Here is a 23,305-nt window from a genome sequence, read left to right on the forward strand (position 1 = left end):
CCAGAATCTGAAACTTTTTGAGTGTTGACATGATCAAAATATTCATTTTTTGGGGGGGGGGTACTGGGGATTGAACTCAGGGGCACTCAACCACATCTCTAGCCCTATTTTGTATTTTATTTAGAGACAGGGTCTCACTGAGTTGCTTGGTGCCTCATTAAAGCTGATGCTGGTTTTGAACTTGCAATCCTCTGCTTTAGGCTCACAGGCTGCTGAGATTACAGGTGTGTACCATCGTGCCTGGCAAAATTTTCAGATTTTATGATGTCTGAATTCTCAGGTTAGGGTTACTCAATGCGTAAAGTCTATGCAAATAATTTCAAAATCCAAAGTGCTGAAACCTGAAATACTTCTGGTCCCAAACATTTTAGGGGGATATTGAAAATATATAAGGGATATTCAACCTGTATGCTCAGGAAATGGTATATGATGCATAGTTTTGTTCTGGGATTGTAAATAGGTTGGTGAGATAAACAGCACTGATGGCCAGTCAACTGGTCAATGAGAGAGGAGAAACAGAATTCAGATTTCCTCAGCTGAACATTTTCCTAGTTAAGAGCTTATCTTATTTGTAAAGTACTTCAGGTGAATATTTCTAGCTAGTAAAGGCTTGGCATAGGGGCAGACAGTGTGAACCTGAAGAAGTGCCAGTCACAGTGGCAAGAAATAGCCCCAACTGGCTGTGCTGCACTGCAGAGGCAAAATGCTCTTGTTTCTCTCCCTTGTGTGCTAGGAGGCTCTGTCTGCCCCTGCCACCATCCCCTCTGCCCTAAGTAATGTCACAGGATCAATAAGCCACTGATCTAAAAAGCAGAGGCCACTTAAGTCACTTAGCTGACGGATGGGATACTTTTGAGATGGAAAGAAATATCAATTTGTACTTGTGCAAGTACTTACAAGCCTTTAACACTTCACCTAATTCTGAACAACATTAGTACTAAGATAGAGTATGGGATTTTAAAAATGGCTCTGCAGAGAAATTGTTCTCCTAATTCTTACTTGGTAAATTATTTAATTTGATATTTCTTTTTCATAAATAATAAAGATGCTGTGATATAGATGAAATAAAAATTATTGGTGAAATCATACCCTGACATTTGTACTATATAATATGTTTGTGTACACGATCTAAGTTTTCTGAATTTTATAAGCTTCACAAGTTTGCTTATATATTTCAGTCATGTCACTCACAAGCCTAATGGCATTTTTTTTCAGTGAAAATTAATGAGAAAAAAATCACTAAAAACTTTGTAATGTTTATTTTTTAAGCATTGTGATGTTAACAATCTAATGTTTCTACCACATGCTAAGTTTTGTCATTATTTTCATCTTTACTGTACATGAGTAAAATAATGACATCACAGCAAGGTATGGGTGTCCATAGTAAAATTATATCCAAGAGGAATTGGAGCCAATAAATATTTTCCTTGTTTCTAAATAAGTGAGATTAAAAATCATGAAATGGGGAGGAATAATCTATTGGTTTGGTGTAGATGATGGCTATCATCCTTGTTTTTCATGATAGAATCTTAAACTATATGATCAATGGCAAAAATAGAGTAAACCAAAAGACCATAGATGTGTGCTAGGACTTACAGATGGGTTTTTGCTTAATCCTACTTCTTGGCCACATAGAGAAAGGACGTGCACCAGCTTTTCTTTTGTCCTCTTCTGCAAAAGAAACACAAGGCAGGTTTTTATTATGGGGTCCTGCAAGTAAATCGGCTCTAATATTGTAGCCACTAACCACAAAGGGTGGGCAATCGTGCTTGAAATGGGGCCACTCAGAACTGAGATTTAGGGGATAGTAGAGGATAGGAAAGGCAGCAGAATACAACAGACACCAGAATGGCAATATGTAAATCAATGGTTGTGCAACTGATGTGATTCTGCAATCTGTATATGGGGTAAAAATGGGAGCTCATATCCCACTTGAATCAAAGTGTGAAATATGATATATCAAGAACTATGTAATGTTTTGAACAACCCACAATAAAAATTAATTTAAAAAAAATAAAAAAAAAGCAAAACTGAGATTTAGAAAAACACAAGGCTCCGTATGAAAAAAGTAGGCTACCTCATCAATAATGTAAAATGTTGTTATAATTAATTTTGCTTGTTTCTAGTTATTTTTTAGCCATGCTGGGACTGAATCTAGGCCTTGCACATGCCAGGCAAGTTCTTTACCACTAGCTGTACCCCAGTCCAGTGTCTTTTTACTTTTTTTTTCTTTTAAGATGACTATTGCAACATTTAAGATGAGATTTGTATTATGTTTCTATTGGATATTGCTGACCTAAGTTATCCCAAGAAGTGGGATAACCAAGTCCCTAGGTTCTTGCATGAATATCTGTCTCTTTCCTTGATAATTTTCTTGTATGTTACAACATCTAAATTAAATATATTCTGTTATAGGACAAGTCTTCTTTCCTCAAAATGAAAGAATAACTACTTTCTGTAGAATGAAAACATTCAATTATTCGTAAGGCATGTAAAATCTTTCTGGATTAATTTTAAATAGATTTAATTCTTTTTTTTTCTTTGTAAACCTTATTTTCCAGCCCCCTAGGCATAGGGATTCTTCTGTAAACCATATATTTCAATGAGATAACTTGATCTCAGAATGAATGGAAGGCTAAGAATGAAAAAATGTATTAACCAGAGTCTAAAAAACTTTACTGAACTTCAGAACAGCTCTTCTAGCAATCTTAATGTCTTTAAAATGGTTTCCTCCCCTTCAGTCTGACTCATGTTTTTTATGCAGAATGTACATTCTTAGATTTTCCTTCCCTTTGGTACTTGGTTCACTCCATCCATCTTTCCAGATTACAGAAGAGACACCCAATATAGTGTCATTTCAAAGTCAGAGACTGGAGAACCTTGATGTTGAGTGGTGGCAGGAGATTTAGTCAATGATTCTCCAAGTCTTAGTGTCACTGCATAATTCTGTATAATTCTCTTAATAAATCAATTAAGTGAAACATGGACAAGGGTTATACATTTTTCTTTTTTCCCCCCATTTTCAACAACTTAGTGCTCACTAAGAATCTGCTGCACTCCAGCAGGCTTGTGCCGTATGTTCCATTTTCCAAACCTTTGAGAATGAAGGTGAATACTCCTGGGAATGCAAAAAAAAAAAAAAAAAAAAAAAAAAGTGTTTTTCCCTCTCAGCACCCATTTCACCGTCTTCTGATACTCTAGTTTCTCTTTTCATTCTGGGGAAGGGCTCCTCTCCCAGTCCTTTGACACCATCACACACCCTACAAGTGTCCTCATTTTTTTTTAGAACTGCTATGGATTCCAGAAGAGGGACGGCCTTGCTCATCTGAAATCACCATAACCGAAGGCCAAGAAAACCTGGAGATTCAGAGGTCATTGCTGCCTCCATGTAAAGAGCCAACCTGAGAATGAAGTCAACAGATGGGAAAATATGGGGCCAAGACTTTGGGAAGGGAAGGTGGGGACAGTGAGAAGAAGAGTCTAAGGTTCTTGTTCCTGACCTTTGTTAGGATCCAGCTGTTTGAAGGTGGTGCAATAGTTTAGATCTTGAATGTCCCCATGTGTTAAAGGTTTGGGCATTGGCCTATAGTGCTCTTGGGAGGTGGTGGGAACATCTTAAAGAGTAGAAATCACTTAGGTTACTGGGGGCATGCCCTTGAAGGGACTATTGAGGGTCTTAGCCCTTTCCTTTCTTCCTTTGCTTACTGGCTGCCATGAGGTGATTGGGCACCTCCTCTGCCACATACACCTGCCATGAGGTACTGTGCCATCACAGGTCCAAGGAAATAGAGCCAAGTGACCAGACTGAAACTCTGAAATCATGAGCCAAAATAAAGCTTTCTTCTTTATAAGTTGATTCTCTCAGGATTTGGTCGGAGTGCACAAAAGTGACTAACACAGATGGTTTAATTCCTTTTCTACTTCAGGAAGATTTTCAGTGGATTTCTGCTACAGCACTAAAAGACTTTTGAATAATGCAGTGTTTTACCTGACTAAGCCCAATGACATCAGTACTTTGACACCGTCATCTGTAAACTGAATACTGTCCTAGGCTATATAATCAAACTACAGAGAAGTCTAGCAGCCCCCTCCACTCAGCCTATGCATGGAGATCATGATTAAAGTCGATGCTCCTAAGAGCAGCCAGAATGGTCTTTTAGTGTACAGCACTATTGACTCTTTGGGTGTCTAAATCCCATGGAATTGACTGTTTGAAGGGCTGCTGCAATGTGAAAGATTTTGTTTTCTAAGCCTTAAGAAAACTAGAATCAATGAGTAGAAGTAACAAAGAGTCCGGCTTCAACTCCACATAATGAGCTGTTCAAAGATAAAATGGGGTCCTCAGAATGCTGTGAGACTCATCACTGGAAGTGTTGCTGTCTGGATGAACAAATGTTGTGAGTGGGCATGGAGGAATTCAATATCACATGGGCAGCTGGACTAAGTAGGTCCTCTAAACTGCCTTCTAACAATGCATGTCTAGGATTGTATACCTGAGAATACTGAGGCCTTTTCCAGCTGACTGGAACAAGAACATTGGAATTGGAGCCTGATGAGGTGGATGATGTGCTCCGGGTAACTGCCATGGCCCTAGGCTTCCCATCACGCCCAGAAGAATTCTGTAGTTCATCATACCGCCTCCCAATGATTGGTGTCTGGAGAAAAAAACCACAAAAACACTCATTTTTCCATCTCATTAATAATTCTGTAGTATATAAAATGGGACTGTTCTACCCAGCAGCAACCGAAAAATGCTCAAGTGATTAAAAGCAGGTCCTAGAAGTTGAGTGTTACATATAAGCTCATTTCCCCAATGTTCAAATAAACATTCTGAATCATTTTTTATCTTCAATATTTTCCCATCCTCTTTAGCAGTAGAAAACAAATCCAAGAACTTGTTCTTTAATATGCTTTAGAAATCACTGAAAAGATTAGATGTAAAACATGGAGGAAAGCTAACAGTTTTCAGATGTTTAACTATAAGGAAGAACTTCTGCCAGTTATAATGAAAGGCTAAAATTCCTTCCCCTCTCTCCAACTGCTAATCATCAATCTTTAAATACTCTTCGTTTTTTAAAGTTCTTTTTTTTTTTTTTTTTTTTGGTACTAGAATTGAACTCAGGGGCACTCAACCACTGAGCCACATCCCCAGCCCTATTTTGCATTTTCTTCAGAGACAGGGTCTCAGTTGCTTAGCACCTCACCTTTGCTGAGGTTGGCTTTGAACTCATGATCCTCCTGCCTCAGCCTCTTGAGCTCCTGGGATTACAAGCATGTGCCACTGTGCCTGGCACTCTTCATTTTTAAAAGGTTACATTATTTGTATCTTTTCAATTTTATTTAAATGGATGAGGTCAGAACCAGGTACTTGGGCAACACTTTAGAACATCCACTTCCTGAAAGCCTTGGGGTGTGGTAGACAGTGCCTCCCAAACTTGAGTTCCAGGAAGGTCTCTGCTGCAGACACCAGCTCACAGGCCTGTCCTTAGAGATGGCAGGAACTGACTGGTAATTCTACACCTGGCTCCTAAGGCTCATCATTCTGGAGTATTTCTGGGTCTCTGTGTGATGAGGGATGCAGCTAACTGGCTATTTATATATTATATCTCTTGGGAGTAGAATAAACACAAGTCTAAGAATAAAAATAACTTTCCCCCTAGCAAGTAAAAATGATGCATAGAGATTGAATCAATATCTTAATATTATTTATATACTAAATATAGTTGCAGGCGTCACAGTGGCAGCAAGGGTATCTTATCTCAAATACTGAAACAAGAAGTCAGTGAATACTATTGTGTCAAAGAAGCAACCCGGATGTAACCTATTTAAGAGTGCAAGGGGGTTCCACATAAGCAGATCCAGCTTTTTTCTCCACTCTTGGGGAATGCATTCATTTAGCAGTGTTTGGAAATAATTGTTAACAATCTCTGTGCACCAGGCATGGTACCACCAGGCTCTGATTATAAATATCAGTAGAGTATTTCTGCTTTGGAGGGGGCATGCTACATGGGTCATGGGATAAGAGACACAAAAGTCAAGTTATGTTATACTTTAGACTTAATTAAGTACAGGCACCCAAAGGTCTGCTCAGGAAGCAGCTGGTAAATCTGACCATTTTTTTGTCCTTTCTTTTTGTCCTCAATTCCGTAGCGTGGGTTCTCACTTTCTCTTTCCCTTACCCTGTTCAAGGCAACCATAAAGGTGTATTCCATATTCCTGTAATTCCAAACTGCAGTCATTTATGGATCTGGTATAGATCGGAGAGAAAGGTTATGGCTAGCAAGATATGACATGATACTTGTAAGATAAAGAATGAGTGACATGACTTACAATGTTTAATATTCCATTTTAAAGTAGCTTTCTAAAAAATTGTTTTTCATATAACTGAGGTTTCTTTTTTTTTTTTTTTTTCTTTTTGGTACCAGGTTTTGAACTCATGGGTACTTGGCCACTGAGCCACATCCTTAGCCCTATTTTGTATTTTATTTAGAGCAGAGTCTCACTGAGTTGCTTAGTGCCTCACTGTTGCTGAGGCTGGCTTTGAACTCACGATCCTCCTATCTTAGCCTCCCGAGCTATTGGGATTACAGGCGTGCATCACCACACCCAGCTAGGTTAGATTCTATTTCTTAAAACTGCTAATTGTGAGCCCCAGAGAATATGAAATTCAGTTTTCTTTTCTTTTCTTTTTTTTTTTTTTTAATGGTGCTGGGCATCAAACACAGGGGCTTATACATGCTCATCCTCAGCCCTTCAGTGTGTTCTTAATAGAATGGAACCAAATTTAGACCTTGGTAGTCTTTGTTTATAATAAATATAAGTCTTCCTTTCTCCAGGAAATTACTTGTAACTTTTGCCATCATAAGTTCATGCTGAAGTTCACAGAAACAGCTAACAGAGTTAAGTACCTCTGAAATGTCAAAGTGAAAGTCCAGGGTTTTTCCAGGTAGTTCCTTGGAAGCACTAGTCCACACACGATGTATTTCTATCTTTGAGAGGTCACTGTGCTGGTAGGAAGGCAACACCAAGCTGGCTGATCGAGACACGACCAACTTTAAGATATTCAAAGCCTCTCTCCAGTGAATGCTCTGCAAGAAATAAAACATTCGAGGTTAAAAACAACTTCATTTTGGAAAGCTAACTGCTGCTGAAATTGACTGACTTAAAACATGTAGGGAATTCCATAAGTAAAAGGCAAATGATATAAGTAGACCATTTATATCTAAAATGAGCCACATTTAGGAAATAAGCAAATAAAAAAACTCATTTTGTCTGTATTCAAATGAATAAAGTTAAAAAAATCACAAGTACAATTTTTGCCAAGGAGCTACCTCCTTAATTTGATTTTTTTTTTTTTAAAAAAGCTCCCAATGCTAAAATGTTATGCTGTAGACTATTCACTCTTTCTCAAAGTTCTCCCCACTCCAGGTTCCAGGTTTCAGTCTTCCTTGATCCTTCGACTTCTTTGGGTCTTCTTGCTCCATTTTATTCCTGGGCCTCTTGATCTCTTTTCTCTCTTCATATCTTTCTTGTTACCTAACATAGGATTCTGGAAGCTCTTCCTAACTTCTCCTGCCTTTCCCTTTGATATTTCTTTCCCTTTTGTCTATTCCTGTTTAAACTCAGTGGAATTCTCTCTGGCCCTGCCCAGATTATTTCAATGGCCCCTTAACTAGCCTTACAATCAGCTACTCTGATCTTTCTAGAACTCTTCAGAGCAGGCTCTCTCTCTGTCTCCATGCTTCAATGGCTCCCTCTGGTGGACAGGGTGGTGTTCACACTCTGAGCATGACCTGCAGATCTCATTCCATGTAGGCTACTACTAGAGTACCTTAAACCAGGCAAGGTCTCTCTGGCCTCTGTGCCTTTCCTTATGCTGTCCCCTCATCTTGGAATGCTTTTCCTTTGCTTAATATATATATCAACTTCCTGCTCTTCTTTAACACTTAGTTTGTTTTACCATCTTTGTTTTCTTGACAACCCCTAGTCAGAGTGGACTTTTGGGAAGAGGTACTTCCCCCACAAAAATATTGAACATAGCTAAAGCAACTTGATAACAATTGTAATTATTTTTATAATAATAAATAAAATACATCTCCTTCCTTAAATTCTGCACAAGGGAAATCATGGATTAAATATGAAATTAGCCATTATTCAAGATAAAAAATTAAGTACCAGAGATGGCCTGCAAGCCCAGGACAGAGTGAACATACTAATACAACAAGAAAATGGGCCACATGATTAATAGAAAGATGTAGCTGACCCCCTCATCCCGTGAGTGCTGAAATTGTTATTGAATGAATGCCTATCTTGTGGCACAACTATCATTGGCACTTTAAAAGGGAAGAAGGAAAAAAAAAACTTTTAGAATTAAATAATTCCAGTAATTGTCATTGGTGGAGATGGAAAGGAATATCTAAACTGTACACTACCTGTCAGTGAGATTTGCCAGAGCAAGCCTAGTGTTTGCTCTTGAATTCTGCAACTCTGCAAGCACACTCCTGAGAAGAAAGAGAGGAACAACTAGATGTGGAGAAGCTGCGCTCCCTATGTTCAGTCTGTGGTGTGTGTTTCAGATAAACTTCCAGGCTCTAGAAATGGTTTCTGCTCTCTTTGCTCCTTTGAGATCTACTTATATTTTTCTTTTATTTCTATTAATCCCCACCTCTTCCCCCACCCAGCCGGGGAGTCTCAGGATATGGCTTTAAAGAAACATTCTGTAGGTGTTTATTGATGTTCACCAAGTGTCCTGCTGTGCCGGGTGCCTGGTTCAGTGAAACAAAAGGAATGACTTTGGAGCCAGATTCAAATACCAGCTCCACCCTCTACTAACTGAGATCTTGGGGCCAGTCTCTGGTTGATTTTTGTTTTTATTAAATTTTTCAAGACTGTTTATGATGGAAATATTAAAATAACACAGAAACAGATACTACATAATGAACCTCCAGACACTCTTATTAGTTATTCACATTGTCATTTTACTTATGATCCCAACAAACAGTTGGAGTGTTTTAAAGAACATTTATGCAAGTATCTTAACCTTAGTTGGCTTACTCTAAAGTGGGGATTTTAACTGCTGAGTAACTTTTCACATGTTGAGGCACCTGGTCCTGGTACATGGCACGCATACAAGTTCCTTGTCCCTCCTCCTCCTTTGAAATGAGATACCAGAAATAAGATCTGCCCCTGCCCTCCCAGCCAGGTGTGTGCTTTTAATATGCAGCCTACAAGCCCCAGTAGGCAGAACTGTGCCCTCTGAAGGTCAGGAATGTGCCAAGGCCTCATTCTGTCTTCTCAGAGTGCCACTCAGGATGCCGTCAACCACCAGGCTGGACTGTCCTTCCTTTGTCATGGATACCAAGAAATGAATACATGATCTAGTGCCCATAAGGCTTTGTACCCAAGGACAAATTATAGACAAATCTTAGTCTTTTTGGATTGACTCTGCTGATAAGTAAACTTATGCAGATACTCACTTGCACGTATTTTTCAATAGTCTTAAGAACTTCCACATTAAACTGCTTGACAGGAACAACAGAAAGGTCCATGTAGCTGAGCAGACTGTAGATCACTTGGAGGAGGGGCTGTTGCATACTGGGGAGACCTTTCTCCAGCAACTGTGGGAGGTAAAGTGAAGGTGAAGTCAACTCTACACAGGACTTTCCCATAGAAGCACCCAGGTTTCCCCAGATCTTTACCATTGCATATTTCCTTAGGAGGGAATATAAAAGATCCTAACTACCGAGGAAATGGAGATACCATCAAAGGCACTGTGGGGAGGTCCAGGGACATCATAAAATGTACACAATGTAATATTAAAAAAAATAAATCTCAAAAGGAAAGCATCAAACAACATTAATCATCAACAATTATAAATTGTATAAATTATATAAATTATAAATTGCAATATAATTTTTCAGTTATGAAATTGGCAAAGATTAGAAACTGGCAATATTTAGTATTGGTAAGGAGAAAAGGAATTAGGTATTCTTATACATCAGTAGAAATGTAAATTGGATAATTTGGTATTTGAGATGATGAGCAATAAAGAGGTCCATATTTTTGGAATAATATTTACACTCTTAGGAACATTTCTTTCCAAAGCCAGAGATAAACATTATGAAATCATAGTGTATGTATGGGATTTCTGTAATTTATATGGTTAAAAAAGCATACACAAAACAAGAAAGCACTATAAGCAATTAAATATTGAACATCAGGGAAATTGATATATAAATTAATAGTAAATTACATTGTGAACTATTATGTAGTTAATAGAATAATGTTTTAAAGACAGCAAAGCATATTAGATGATATTAAGTAGAAGATAAAGCATATATAATTGTCTTACAGAACCAGCCTAGGTGTCCATAAATGGATGAATGGATAAAAAAAAAAAAATACACAGTGGAGTTTTATTCAGCCATAAAGAAGAATGACATTATGTCATTTGCAGGAAAGTGGATGAAACTAGAGACCACTATGAAATAAGTGAAATAAGCCAAACTCAGAAGGTCAAGGGTCATATGTTCCCTCTCATATGTGGAAGCTAGAGAGAAGAAAAAGGAAAAGAAAGGTCGGGGTAGACCTTGTTGAAATCAAAGGGAGATCAGTAAAATAGAGAGCAAAGGGACCAGGGGCAGGGAGGAGGGGAGAGAATGGGGAAATGCTGGGAAATGATATTGGCCAAATTATGTTGTGCACATGTACAGATATGTAACAATGAATCCTGCCACGACTTACAACTAGGATACACCAATAAAAAACATGGACAAAGAGCATACAGATTAGCTACATAACAGTTGATGCCAAAATTGAAATGGATATGTTGTACAGAAATAGTATTTCTCTCTAGATAAAATAATTTTGGGTGATGCTTTTTCTTTATTTTTAAAAATAATGTTCTGGACCTTCCAAATTTTCTGTTATGAGCTGTCTTTTATAATCAGGAAAAAAGCCAATGTCTCAAAGAAAAACAGAATAGTGAGAAAATATTTATGTTAGGCATCATGATAAAAGTTTGCTATTCAAAATAAAGGATTGATAGAAATGATACAAATAAATCCTGAAATTCCACATCAAAAGTGGTCAAAGGAAATAACAGAACAGCTCACACAGGAGGAAGTAAACAGTTACGTAAATCCATTGTGTGGAAAATTGAATATCTTCATTAGAAAGGAAATACATAAGGAAAATAATCTGACAGTATTTATAAAAAGCACCAGAAAGAAAAATGAATACCTGCAGTGACAAAATTTAGTAGGAATATAGCCACATATTGATACATGTTAGTATTGTAAATTAGGAAATTCTCTGTGGAGACCAATTTCTCAAATGTAGTAACATATCCACATAGTTGTGTCTTTTGACTGGGTAGTTATACTTTCGGAAAAGGGATCACTTGATATTTTTAGATAAGTGATCACTTGATAAAATATCAAATATCATTTGATAAAAGGTCTATATAACAGGACCCCTTCTAATAGAATGAATTATGAACATAAGCAACAAAAGGGAAACGGTTAAAATTTTACATGAACCTGACAGAATTCCAGGGTTATTCAAAACAGCACCCTGTGAATTAGGTCAACACATGGAGATACACACAGAATTAGCATAAACAGAGCAGGTGCAATGCAAGGACTGCCCACTGCCACACAGTTAGACATATGTGCATGGCTAAGACCTGAAAAAAACAGGTAACTGAAACAGACGTTAATTGGATTATATATGGTGGAAAGTTGGGTAAGCTCACAATAAAATTTTTGGTGACAATTTTGTGATAAGGGCAGAACAGAACAAATTAGGTGACTTATTTTAATATATTTTGTGTGTGTGTGTGTGTGTGGTGAAGTACACATCATAACCATTTTAACCATTTTTAAATGTGCAATTCAGTGGTATCAATTCACATTGCTGTGCAGCCATCATTATGTACTTCCAGGACTTGCTCATCACTCCATACTGAGATTCTATACCAATAAAATAACTGTCTCCTACCTACTGCCCCCAGCTCCTGGTAATCAATATATATATATATATATATATATATATATATATATATATATATATATATATATATTCTGCTCCTATAGATTTGCCTAATCTATGTGCCTCAAGTATGTTGAATCATGATATTTTCCTTTTGTATCTGGCTTATGTCACTTAGCATTATGTACTCAAGGCTCATCTATGGTGAAACATGTGTCAGAATTTCTGTCTCTTGAGGCTAATAGTATTCCATTGTGTGTGTGTCCCATCTTCCATTTACATTTTTGAAACTATCATGGTCAGTATTCCAAACAAATATTGCCTCCTTCTATCCTATCACATACTACATCTTCTTTTAAAACAGGCACCATTATCCGCCTTGTAAACAGGATGTTTGTGTCAGTTCTCCCAGTACTTATTGTGTGCCAAGGTATGTTCAGGGACAGCTCTGACCAGGTGATTATCAAAAGCACTGGAGTGGCACTATGAGAGGTCCTTAAAATACTAGGTATGCAGGTGGGGAAAGAGTAAATAAATCCTGGACTGCTGATGGTCTGATGTAGCCCATAGATTGCTGATCCATACTGTCAGGCAGAATCCTGCAGGGTCAACTGCAAATATTGTTTTATGGGTTTGTACCTTATGCTACATAGATACTTTCAATTAAAAAAAATTTTTTTTTTAGTTGTAGATGGACACAATATCTTTATGTGCTGAGGATTGAACCCAGTGCCTCACACTTGTGAGGCAGGATTCTACCACTGAACTACACAGCCCCAGCCTGAACCATTCAATCTTGTAGAGACTTTGAGGAATGGTTGACTTTTTAACTTATTTGAAACCTATATTGGTGATATAACTAAAAGAAAAGTTAGGATAGATTGCCCTTATCTCTTTAGATAAGGACTTTATGACCTTGCATATTAAATTTGTTGGGACTATAGGACTGCCTGTGAAATGCTGTATATTTCTAGCACAAACAGAAACAGAAAATTAGAGTGTGGGTTGTAATGTTTGTGCTACAAACACATTCCAATTTGATTAAAAGAAAGGTAATGATAAACACTTTTATTTTAGGAGGTATGTTTTGTTATTACTTCAGAGCAAACAACCATTAAACACATCAAGATACACAGTAACTCCTTAAATAAGATTTGAACACTCAGAATAATTAGGATAAGATTTTCACATCTCTGTCATGCTGATAGATATTAATAAACAGGAGTTTAAGCTTTGGATGTAGCTAGATCTAGGATCAAAGACCTGCTCTGCCACCTTAAACTTAACCTGGCAGAGCCTCAGATTCTTTATTATAATAATAACCACATCACTGGCTTGTTGTGAAGATTTGAGATGCTTCCATTAGTATCTATAATAATATGTTAGCGGGGACTCAATAAACAGAAGTTGAGGGTATATTATCAGTTCCATATGAATATTTAACCAGAGAAGCTATAATGGATGTTATCCTTAGTTTAAAGCTTACCTCTGCCAGGTAGGTGACCATGTTCAAGGTAATGTCAGCATATGCTTCATGAAGGTATCGACAGACCACATTAACCCACGTGGCACAGTCCCTTGTATAGCTGTGTGTTTTATAAAGAGTCATAACGTGTGCAAGATTTGAAAGTTTAGGGTTTTTCTCTTCTAAACAAACCTTTTAAGATAAGAAAAGCAATTAAGGATAAAGTATTCCAATGAAAGGAAGAAATGTTAGTAAATTTTGCTGTAAATCTTGATAGTCTGGAAAGGAGACTGACAGAACTTGTGGTAGTCACAGCAGGGCTTAGCTTAGTAATTAGCTAATACAATTTCCAAAAGTTCTTTTCCACTTGTTTTTCTTAATAATAAAAGAAGACAGTATGCATCAGACACTCACATTTGAGAAAAATCACTGGCTTCCCTGGGCCTGGTCATTTCTGACTGACACTGGGCCTTCCTGCAGGCCCATATGGACTTGCCTGAATGTGGAACTGAAACTCATACCTGAGCAATCCTTTCGGCTATATCTTTACAGAACTGATTGGGATTTTCAAAATGCTGGATCAGCTGGGGCAGAAGACACAAGACATTCAGTGGAAACCCTGGATTAGAGAAGATACAATGAAGATAGCTAAATACAGGACATTTTAACTGGTGACAGTGGACGGGCACATTATAGGTTTTATCTGCAGTGATACAAAAGCAGTCTTTGGAAGCAGCTTAAATATGACCTAACACAAAAATCCATGAAAAACAGACAATCACAATGGCAATAATTATAAAGGAGGCGCCAAAGTAGATTTGCAATTTTAACATACATTTGTCATCTTATGATGGATTCTTTGTGAATGAAGAATGACGGCACAGATTTTATTGGAACAGACTGAATTGAGCTGAAACACTAATTTGAAATTTTTATCAAAACACATTTTAAGAAAAGCTGGTACAAAAAGATATAGATCAACCAATTTAAGTCTTAGTCACAGAATTATAAAGACTTATTGGAGATTGAACCCAGGGGTGCTTTACCACTGAGCCACATCCCCAGTCATTTTTTATTTTGAGATGGTCTCCCTAAGTAGCATAGAGCCTAACTAAATGGCTGAGGCTGGCTTTGAACTTGCAATCTTTCTGCCTCAGCCTCCTGAGTCACTGGGATTACAGGCATGCACCACCCAGCTCGGCTCAGTAAAGACTTTTTCAAACAATGAGGAATGGCCTAGTACCTTTGAGTTAAAATCTAGTTTATGAAATGAATTCTGGGCTATTTGCCATGGTATTAAAAATCCGGTGTGTTGATTTGGTTTAATTCAAAACAATAGGGAATCAATAAAATTTTAAAGAGGAAAAGAAAAGCAATAAATAATTAAAAGATTTGGGAGTTGAAAAAAAATGGGAAAAATAGTCTGTATAAGAGCAAAGGAATATTCCATGTATATATAATACGTCAAAATACATTCTACTGTCTTGTATATCTAAAAAGAACAAGTAAAAGTAAATAAATAAAGAAAAGAAAAAAAAAAAAAGAGGTTCAACATATACCAAACAAACCCTTCACAATTTTGAGAATCAAATAGATCGTAACAAAATAATACTGGGTGACTTTAACACACTTCTCTCACCACTCAATAGATCTTCCAAACAAAAACTAAATAAAGAAGTTGTAGAACTAAAAAATACAATTAATAATTTAGACTTAGCCGACATATATAGAATATTTCATTCATCAATGACTGAATACATTTTCTTCTCAGCAGCACACCGATCCTTCTCTAAAACAGACCATATCTTATGCCACAAAGCAACTCTGAGCAAATACAAAGAAATAGAGATTAAACCTTGCATTTTATCAGATCCTAAGGGAATGAAGTTAGAAATCAATGATAACATAAAAAATAGAAGCTGCTCTAACACCCGGCGACTAAAAATATTACACTATTGAATGACCAATGGACAGCTAAAGAAACCAGGGATGAAATAAAAAAAATACTTAGAGATAAATAAGAATAGAGACACAACAGATCAAAGTCTCTGGGACACTATGAAGGTGGTTCTAAGAGGAAAGTTCACTGCACTGTTCTTTTAATTTACTGCCTTGAAATATCTTCTAAGATATAAAGACAGTGCTGGCCATCACACCTTGAGTCTCGCACATGCTAGGTAAGTGCTCCACCACATCCCCAACCCCATTAAATGGAATTTTAAAAGAAAAGAAAACAAAAGTAGCTATTCCCAAAGAACCATTTCTTAGCAAAACTGTTAAAACAGTAAATCTATATTATCTTATTCCATTAAAGAAAAATCCCACCATGAGCATTGAGAGAGTGAGCGAGCTGGCTTTACCGATAGCTTGGGATGAATCCACCATGGATACTTTGGACACTGGGGTCAGCAAGCTGAAAAGTTGCAGGGTCAGGTCGGTTGTGGTGAGAGATGTGAATCCCTTCAGCAGCAGCTGCTGCAACCCTGAGAAGTCAGCCCACTTGAGCTGGGCCTGGAGTTTCTCAAGTTTTTCTCGGTTCTCAGCTTTATCAAGTGGCATATGTGCTAGTAGTCGATTCAACAGCCTTAAGGCCATTAGGTACTCAAACTCAAAGTCAGACTCCATCAGGGCCACTGTGACCCAGAAGATGGTGGCCAACAGGTTGGTGGGATGATTTATGTGGGATGGGTCCGTAAGACTGTCCTTCAAAGAGGAGGAGCTTCTGGTTTTTGAGGAAAGACCCTGTTGGGTACAAGCCTGAATTCTGTCCAGGGTGGCACTTCGAGGTGGGTCAGAGGATCGGTCAACCACACCAAACTTCTTGGGCACAGAGAAGCTTCTTTGATGCCGACTCCGTTCTGCAGTTGTGGTGTTGCCACCGGCAGCTCCTGGGTTCACATTTAGTTGCCCTGTGCTCTTTCTGCTTGCGGTTAGTTTAGTGCTGGAGCTTAAATCTGGTGATGAAGAGCTGGGTATAAAAAAATAAATAAATTCAAATTATAAAATAAATAAATTCGTTCAGTGGAGTGCCCACAAGCTTCACTAAAAGTGAAGTCCACTCAAGTCCACTAGGAAACACTAAAGAAGGGGAAATATTCTTTGGAAATAAATGCTACTTTCTTCTAATTTCTTTTTCCTTATCCTTAAACTTTAAGCTATGAAAAACAAACCTTGACAAGTACAACCTTAACTGGCTCAATTTCAAGAAAGATGAGCTCAATTATACAATCTGGGTTCATGAATATTTCAAATGAGTTTTCTAAATATTGGCAGCAACAACAACAACAACAAAAAGCAGGAATTTCTTTTAAGTAAATTCAACATTTATTCCAACAGTTTTTTATAGGAATAGTTCAGCTGAGCTTTGTATATGTTCATTTAAAAAATACTGTTTAGTTTTAGTTTCTGTTTACCAAATGCCTATAATCCCAGCAATTTGGGAGGCTGAGGCAGGAGGATCACAAGTTCCACGGCCACCTTTGGCAACAATAGTGAGACTCTCAGTAACTTAGTGAGGACCTGTCTCAAAATAAAAAATAAAATAAAAGGACTGGGGCTGTAGCTCAGTTGTAAAGTACCCCTGGATTCAATCCCCAGTATTCACCCTCCCCCACTCCCCACAGAAAGTATTCAAGGACATGAAAAAGTGAAAAATCATTAATATTTGTATCAATGCAGAAATAATATTTGGTGTCTATCTTCTGATATCTAAAAATATTTGTAAAATGTGTATATATGTATATTATAACTTCCTTTTTTAACTTTAGGAAATACCATACATACTTTTCAGGTCATATATAGACTTCAAAAATGAAATTTGCTCTTTGTACTTTGTCACAAGTTTAGCATCTCCCAAATATTCAGTGCAGTAAATTTGATTACAAAATGTCAGTGAACTGATTCTCACCGAGATAAAACAGTTAAGAGATCACTGTTCTTCAAGCAGTCAGATAAGTTATCCACAGCAGCCTCCAAGGTCAGAAGGGCTTCCATTACATAACCCTGCCAAACATGCAAAGATTACATTTTGTGCTGTTTACAGTCACAGTTAACTTTCTGAGGATAAACTTAATTAATGCAAACTTTATTCCAGTAATATCAGTAGATCTGAAAGCTACACAATCATTGTTGCTTTAAATCACAAAATCTAAAAACAAATTTTGAAGACTATTTAGGAAATTCAGATGTCTTAGGAGTTAGCTGATAATAAGGATGTATTTCTCTATGTCTGACAACTTCGATGAGGTTTGAAATCCAATGGTGGGCAGGAGTGGTGATGGTGGGAGGAGGTAGGGTAGGGGAAGGGGCAAGAATGGCCCCCTGCTGAGGAATAGCATGGGCAACTGCTAGTGTCTGATAGAAGAGATGAGGTGTAAGAAGTGTGCCTAAGAAGAGGTTTGCCTCAGAGGCATTTTATCTGCACTTTGTGGCCAGGAGGAGGAGAAAAAGGTAGAGTCCATAGGTTTGTGCAGGTTTCTTGAGATGCAGGAATATGTCAATGGGAAAAAAGGGCTTGGCCCAAGCCACAGAGCCCTTAGCTTTCAAACCATTCAGCTCCCCAGTCTCTGGGTCTCCTACAGTAGGGTCTTCCTGTGGCAGTAACCCCATTCCATCTCCAACTCTTCCAGTCTACTGAAGAATGACCATACAGGGAAGGGTAGGACTTTGCACAAATACAATGAAGATGCTTGCTGTGTGTGCAGAGATTGTGTCCTGCATCCTCAATGGATGGTAAAACCCCCAAACAATACAAAATAACCTATGTTCCCTCTGCCAAATAAAACCCACCCCCCAAAAAAAATAAAAGGATCCAAACAGATTTTTCAGCCATTTGTTTTATAAGCAGAATAGTATTCATTGAATTTCTATAAATTTCTAGAACAATGCTCCCCGAGTGAATTTTGGAAATACAAAGGCCAACTTCTAATTTTTTTAATTGTTCAAATGGATGATTTAATGAGCGAGAGAGAAGGCTCAAAGAAAGTTAACTCCTCTCATTTGAATTCAAAGAGCTCGGCTTTCATGAGCTCAGTGGTCTTCCCTTCTATACCTGAATCTCATCTCCATGTTCTCCGATCACCTCCACCAGTCGAGACAGGAGGTCAGACAAGGCATGTGCAGACAGAGGTTGCTTGAGGGCCCGGAATATCTGGAAGGACCGGCCAGCATAGTGCCTGGAGGAGCTCGCCAGGGCTGTCTGCAGTGCCACCTCACTCAAGTGTTGTTCCAGATGAAAACCTAGCGCCAGAGAACGAGTTAGCCTCTGTGCTGCAAACTAGGACACCAAAGTCACAGCAGCCTGGCAGCATAGAGCTACCCTGTGGTGGTCCATTTGTAAAAATCGACCATAAACCTGGATGCCTGTAGTCCCAGCTATTTGGGAGACTGAGACAAGAGCATTGCTTGAACCCCAGGTGTTCAGGGCTGGCCTGGGTAACATGTCAAGATCCATCCCAAAATGAATGAATGAACCATTTTAAAATAAAGCAAATTTTGTGTAAGTCTTGTTAAAGCATAGTGTAGTAAAAGGAAAAAAAAAATGCTGGGGATACAGCTCAGTGGTCCTGCTAGACAAGACACTCATGAGGTCCTGCTAGACAAGACACACACACACACACACACAAAGAAAGGAAGCAAAAGGCAATCCTATTCCTGAAATGAGTTTACCATTTCAGTTTATTAGTAGTTTTTGGTTTATATTAGGTGTCTTATGATAATGAAAAGAGATGTGGTTAATCAGAAATGCTTCAAACTAGGAAACATGTCAATTATTAGAGCAGCTGGAAAAGTCAGTGAGCCAGATCTAATACTGCCAGACTGGTGTGAAAAAAGGGTACACATAGCTTTTATATCACAGTAAGGAACCAAGTTCAAATTTTGCACACAAATCAGTCAGTCTAAGTTATATCTGAAAGGAATTCAGCTTGTCAATATGTAAATATTATGATGCTACTATAGTTTCAATGAGAATCACTGTGTTCAGAATATTGAAAGGTCATTTGTATAGGAATTGTTAGCGAACCCTTAAAGCCAAAAACATTTCATCACAAATTCTTTTTGTCTTTTTATAACAAGGACTTAGTATACTCTAGGCAAGAGCTTACCATTGAGCTACATCCCAGACTCAAATTCTTTTATTTTTTTCCCCCCTTAAAAAATTCCAATCAGTCATTTAATTAAACTGGCTGACGATTTTTCATAGTTGAGACTGATGTTGGCCAATAAATGAAATTTATGCCTCATGATTTTTTCTAGATAAAATTAATATTATGGGTAGAGTTTAATTCTAGTAGTAAGGTTAAGAGACAGAATACGCAAGATTGGGAAGGTTATTTGATGGGGCTTGGTGCAAGTGCAGATGGCATGAATTCAGTTAGGCCACACTGGGAAGAAGCTTTGAAATTCTCCTATGAATATGCTCATGCACAGGTGGTGAGTGTCAGGATCACGTTATAAGGTGTATTGTCATCATGAAGTGATCTCCCTTATGGAAAACTGATGAAAGAGGGGTCTGGGCAAAGAGGATAAAGTACCTGATTTGGAATCTTTGAATACGGATACAACGTGACGTAGGAAATTAGTGAGCTGCTCGGCACTCTTTGAATTTTGATTTTTGGGTGTGATGTCTTCATGGCACCAAAGTGGACCAAATGCCCTTGAACAAAACACACAAAATGTCAAAAGTATAATTTTCATTTACCATTTTAAAAACTATACATGGAGTTCTGACTCTGAAGATGCACAATACTTTGGAAAACTTCATGATCTGGGGGTACATTTCAAGTTTGGGGAGACATACTTTTCAATGTTTTAAATTAAGTTGATTCACAAAATGAAAATCTCCTATTTTGCCATAACAGTACAGGCATATTATTGCTATGTTGAATAAATTAATATAAAATACTAAATAAAATGTAGATTTAGATAGACTCACTGTTCACATCGTAGCATTTGCAGAGATAAGGATTTCATGAAGACCACATCATTAAGTTGCCAAATACTGTGGACCCAAACTGAAGATATGGCTTTCATTGTCTACTGGGTTTTCAACAGTAAGACTCAATAGAGCCAGGTGAGAGAACTTCAGTCGACTGCCTTTCTCAACATGTGGTATTGTTGGATGGTAAGTGGCAACAACACCTGTTCTCTCTATGAATCATCCAGGTCTCTGAAGCACCCTGTCTGTGCACACACTCTGTATGAAGGGCCCCCTTCCTAAGCTTCCTGCACACGATATCCCACATTAAGCTGGGAGCTGTGCAAAAGAACCTGAGTTATTGGGGAAAGAAAAATGCTCTTTTTGTATTAACTGATGAAAGAAAGAAAACTCATGTCAGATACTGTATAACATGTATACAAACTAAATTTCCAGGACTTAACTCACTGCGAAAGGAGAGCGTGTCTCCAGGTCACAGGTGCATGCCTTTATACAAACACTGGACCTCGGGCTGCTAGAAATTCTGAAGTCTTACAAGTGAAATGGTTAATTAGAAGAGCCAGAAGACCTGAAAAAACAGGACCACTTGTAGTTTTCCTTGATTTTGCTTTATGATTAGTTTGAGTCCTTTCCCATCCTGCTTCCTAGTTTCTCATTTCTGACTCCCAATTACAAATGACTCTTTGGACCAGACAAGCAGACAGTGATTCCCTCAGCAGCTGCTCCTGGCTCAATTGTAGCTGAAATCATTGGTTTCCAGAGTGAAGATGTTTGCGAAGTCTCAGAACTCCCAGATCCTGGCAGCTCTGATATGAGATTAAAGTCAAGCCTGCAGTTACCAGGTCCTGTCTCCGTCTGTGGCACCATGGAAATGTCTACTGGAAACCTCCCTGCCCATCAACCACTGTATCAGTGGAACCACAGACAAGCTCTACTAGTGTCTGCCTTTTACAGAGATGCTGGCAGATGCAAATTAGAAGAGAAAATGGGACTTTGTTAGAACTCCGGGATCACTTTTCCATCTGTATGGTTTAAAGGGCTGACACTTTTTCAAAAGGTTGACCTGAAAACCGCAGCAGCGTGACTCTTGACCCTCAACTACCTGGTTGTCAGGAATTCAATGAGCTTGTTTGCCTTCTCATCGGTTTCGGTAGCTGTGTCCACATCTTCTACCTCTTGCGTCATCTGTGGGAGGTTCCCACTGCTGCCTCCCAGGCTGATGCTGGAGGAGGTAGAACTGGAGCTCAGCCCTGAATCTGGCACCGGGGAGGACTGGTCCTCTCTCAGGAAGTCAAAGCCACCTGGAGGGCGAAGATGTTTAAGGAGAGATATGTTAGGCAGGGTACTTGTCAGCATGCTCAATAAGGCCTGCTGGGAAACACAAACAATTGTGAAGTTATTTAAATCTGGGGGAGAAAGCACTTGATTTGGGCTAGCCTATGATGAAATGAAATTGATGATAGGTTTTCTTTGTATATGGGATCAGTGGCACTGCTGTGTAGATCAGTGTACATTTGGGAATAGGGGTGATCTGTCATTTTCTACTCTGGTGTGTGTGTGTGTGTGTTTCATGCATGCATAGGCCAGGCCAAGGAAAAGTTAAATTATAACAGGTCAACTAAGAAAGGTACTATCAGCAAATTATTCTTCAGTGTTAGACAACTTAAACATGCAAAGTGATCCCCTTTTTAAAGGTAACAGTAAGCAAGTTAAATTTAATGTTTTAAGTAAATTTGCCTAGAAGTTAGAATATTGTGTATGTGTGTGTGTTCATTTTGGTGCTGAGGACTGAACCCAGGACCTCACAAAAGTTAAGTGCATGCTCTACAACTGAGCTACTCCCTTCAGCCACCTATGTGTATATTTTGATAAACTATATTGCATGGTATTCAAAGAAAATATAAGTGAATAGTATGTTCTTTCCACTATGTATTTGGTTAACACTTCTACCTCTATGGCTATATGGGTTTGGGGAAAAAAAAAGTACATATGGGACCATTCCCTTGTCCTCTTTTAATAATTATAAAAAGTACATCTGAATAATGTTAATTATTAGAGCATCTCTGCAGCATACAGTGTACCCTTGGAGCTTATATAACCCTCTGTATCTTAGTTTTATATTATAATGAGGTAGAACAATGATTTATATTACACAGTTTTTAGTGTGGATTTGATAGCAACTATAATTGAACCTAGATGCTCAATAATGGTTTATAAAAAAGGGGACATTTCCCATACTCTGTAAGCCTATTCCTATGTGACAGATCCAATCATTTTGGCTATTATTTATTTGCCTTGCCTATAGACACTGTGTACATTGTTTTTGGTAAATCCCTAAATCATTTTATACCACATCACTGGTATAGTGAATGCAAAACTGATGTGCTCAGAGTTGTACAACTTGAGACACTATAACTTTATCAGCCTAAGTCTATATACTTAATGGAATACACCTTTATCCATAGAAGTTTGAACAAGTAGAACTCTTCAGATTCTTTAAATTAAAGTGTCTGTGATAAAGAGTTCTGTGTCCCTCAGAGGCTGATAGGATATTAAGTGTGGCTTGACTCAAAATAAAGAGTTAAACCAAGGCACACTGGAGGTTTACATCTCAGAATTAATAATGACTTCATATTTGTTTTCCTGAAAAATGTTAACCTCTATTAGAAGACAAGACAGTGCTGAATACGAAAAGTGAAAAAAAAGTACAACCTATTCAAGGTAATGAAGAAAGTACCCTGTGAAATGAAACGCCATAGCGTACTTAGTATCAATGTAACGTATAAAGCAATACCTGAATAGTAATGTTCATCATCATTATAAGATATTTCAAATATTACTGTTCTAAGTGAAAACCACTGGCCAACTCTTTTGGGAAAGTTTTCATGACTAACTTCAACCATTGACCTTCA

The 23,305-nt window shown here is 38.0% G+C and overlaps 1 protein-coding gene across 15 annotated transcripts in view; it reads right to left on the minus strand.

The window, feature by feature from the left end:
• Fry (FRY microtubule binding protein) overlaps window positions 1-23,305 on the minus strand; it is a 409,821-nt gene that overhangs the window by 37,802 nt on the left and 348,714 nt on the right. For all 15 annotated transcript variants that reach the window (XM_076872110.1, XM_076872112.1, XM_076872111.1 and 12 more), the window contains 11 exons: window positions 21,496-21,694; window positions 19,990-20,111; window positions 18,507-18,694; window positions 17,364-17,458; window positions 15,817-16,424; window positions 13,978-14,075; window positions 13,478-13,648; window positions 9,477-9,617; window positions 6,909-7,088; window positions 4,494-4,655; window positions 1,597-1,671 (listed from right to left, as the gene is read on the minus strand). In XM_076872110.1, coding sequence (XP_076728225.1) covers window positions 1,597-1,671; window positions 4,494-4,655; window positions 6,909-7,088; window positions 9,477-9,617; window positions 13,478-13,648; window positions 13,978-14,075; window positions 15,817-16,424; window positions 17,364-17,458; window positions 18,507-18,694; window positions 19,990-20,111; window positions 21,496-21,694 — 2,039 coding nt within the window. The remainder of the gene's footprint in view (window positions 1-1,596; window positions 1,672-4,493; window positions 4,656-6,908; window positions 7,089-9,476; window positions 9,618-13,477; window positions 13,649-13,977; window positions 14,076-15,816; window positions 16,425-17,363; window positions 17,459-18,506; window positions 18,695-19,989; window positions 20,112-21,495; window positions 21,695-23,305) is intronic.

This window comes from Callospermophilus lateralis, chromosome 12 (assembly GCF_048772815.1).
Source record: "Callospermophilus lateralis isolate mCalLat2 chromosome 12, mCalLat2.hap1, whole genome shotgun sequence".
NCBI lineage: Eukaryota > Metazoa > Chordata > Mammalia > Rodentia > Sciuridae > Callospermophilus > Callospermophilus lateralis.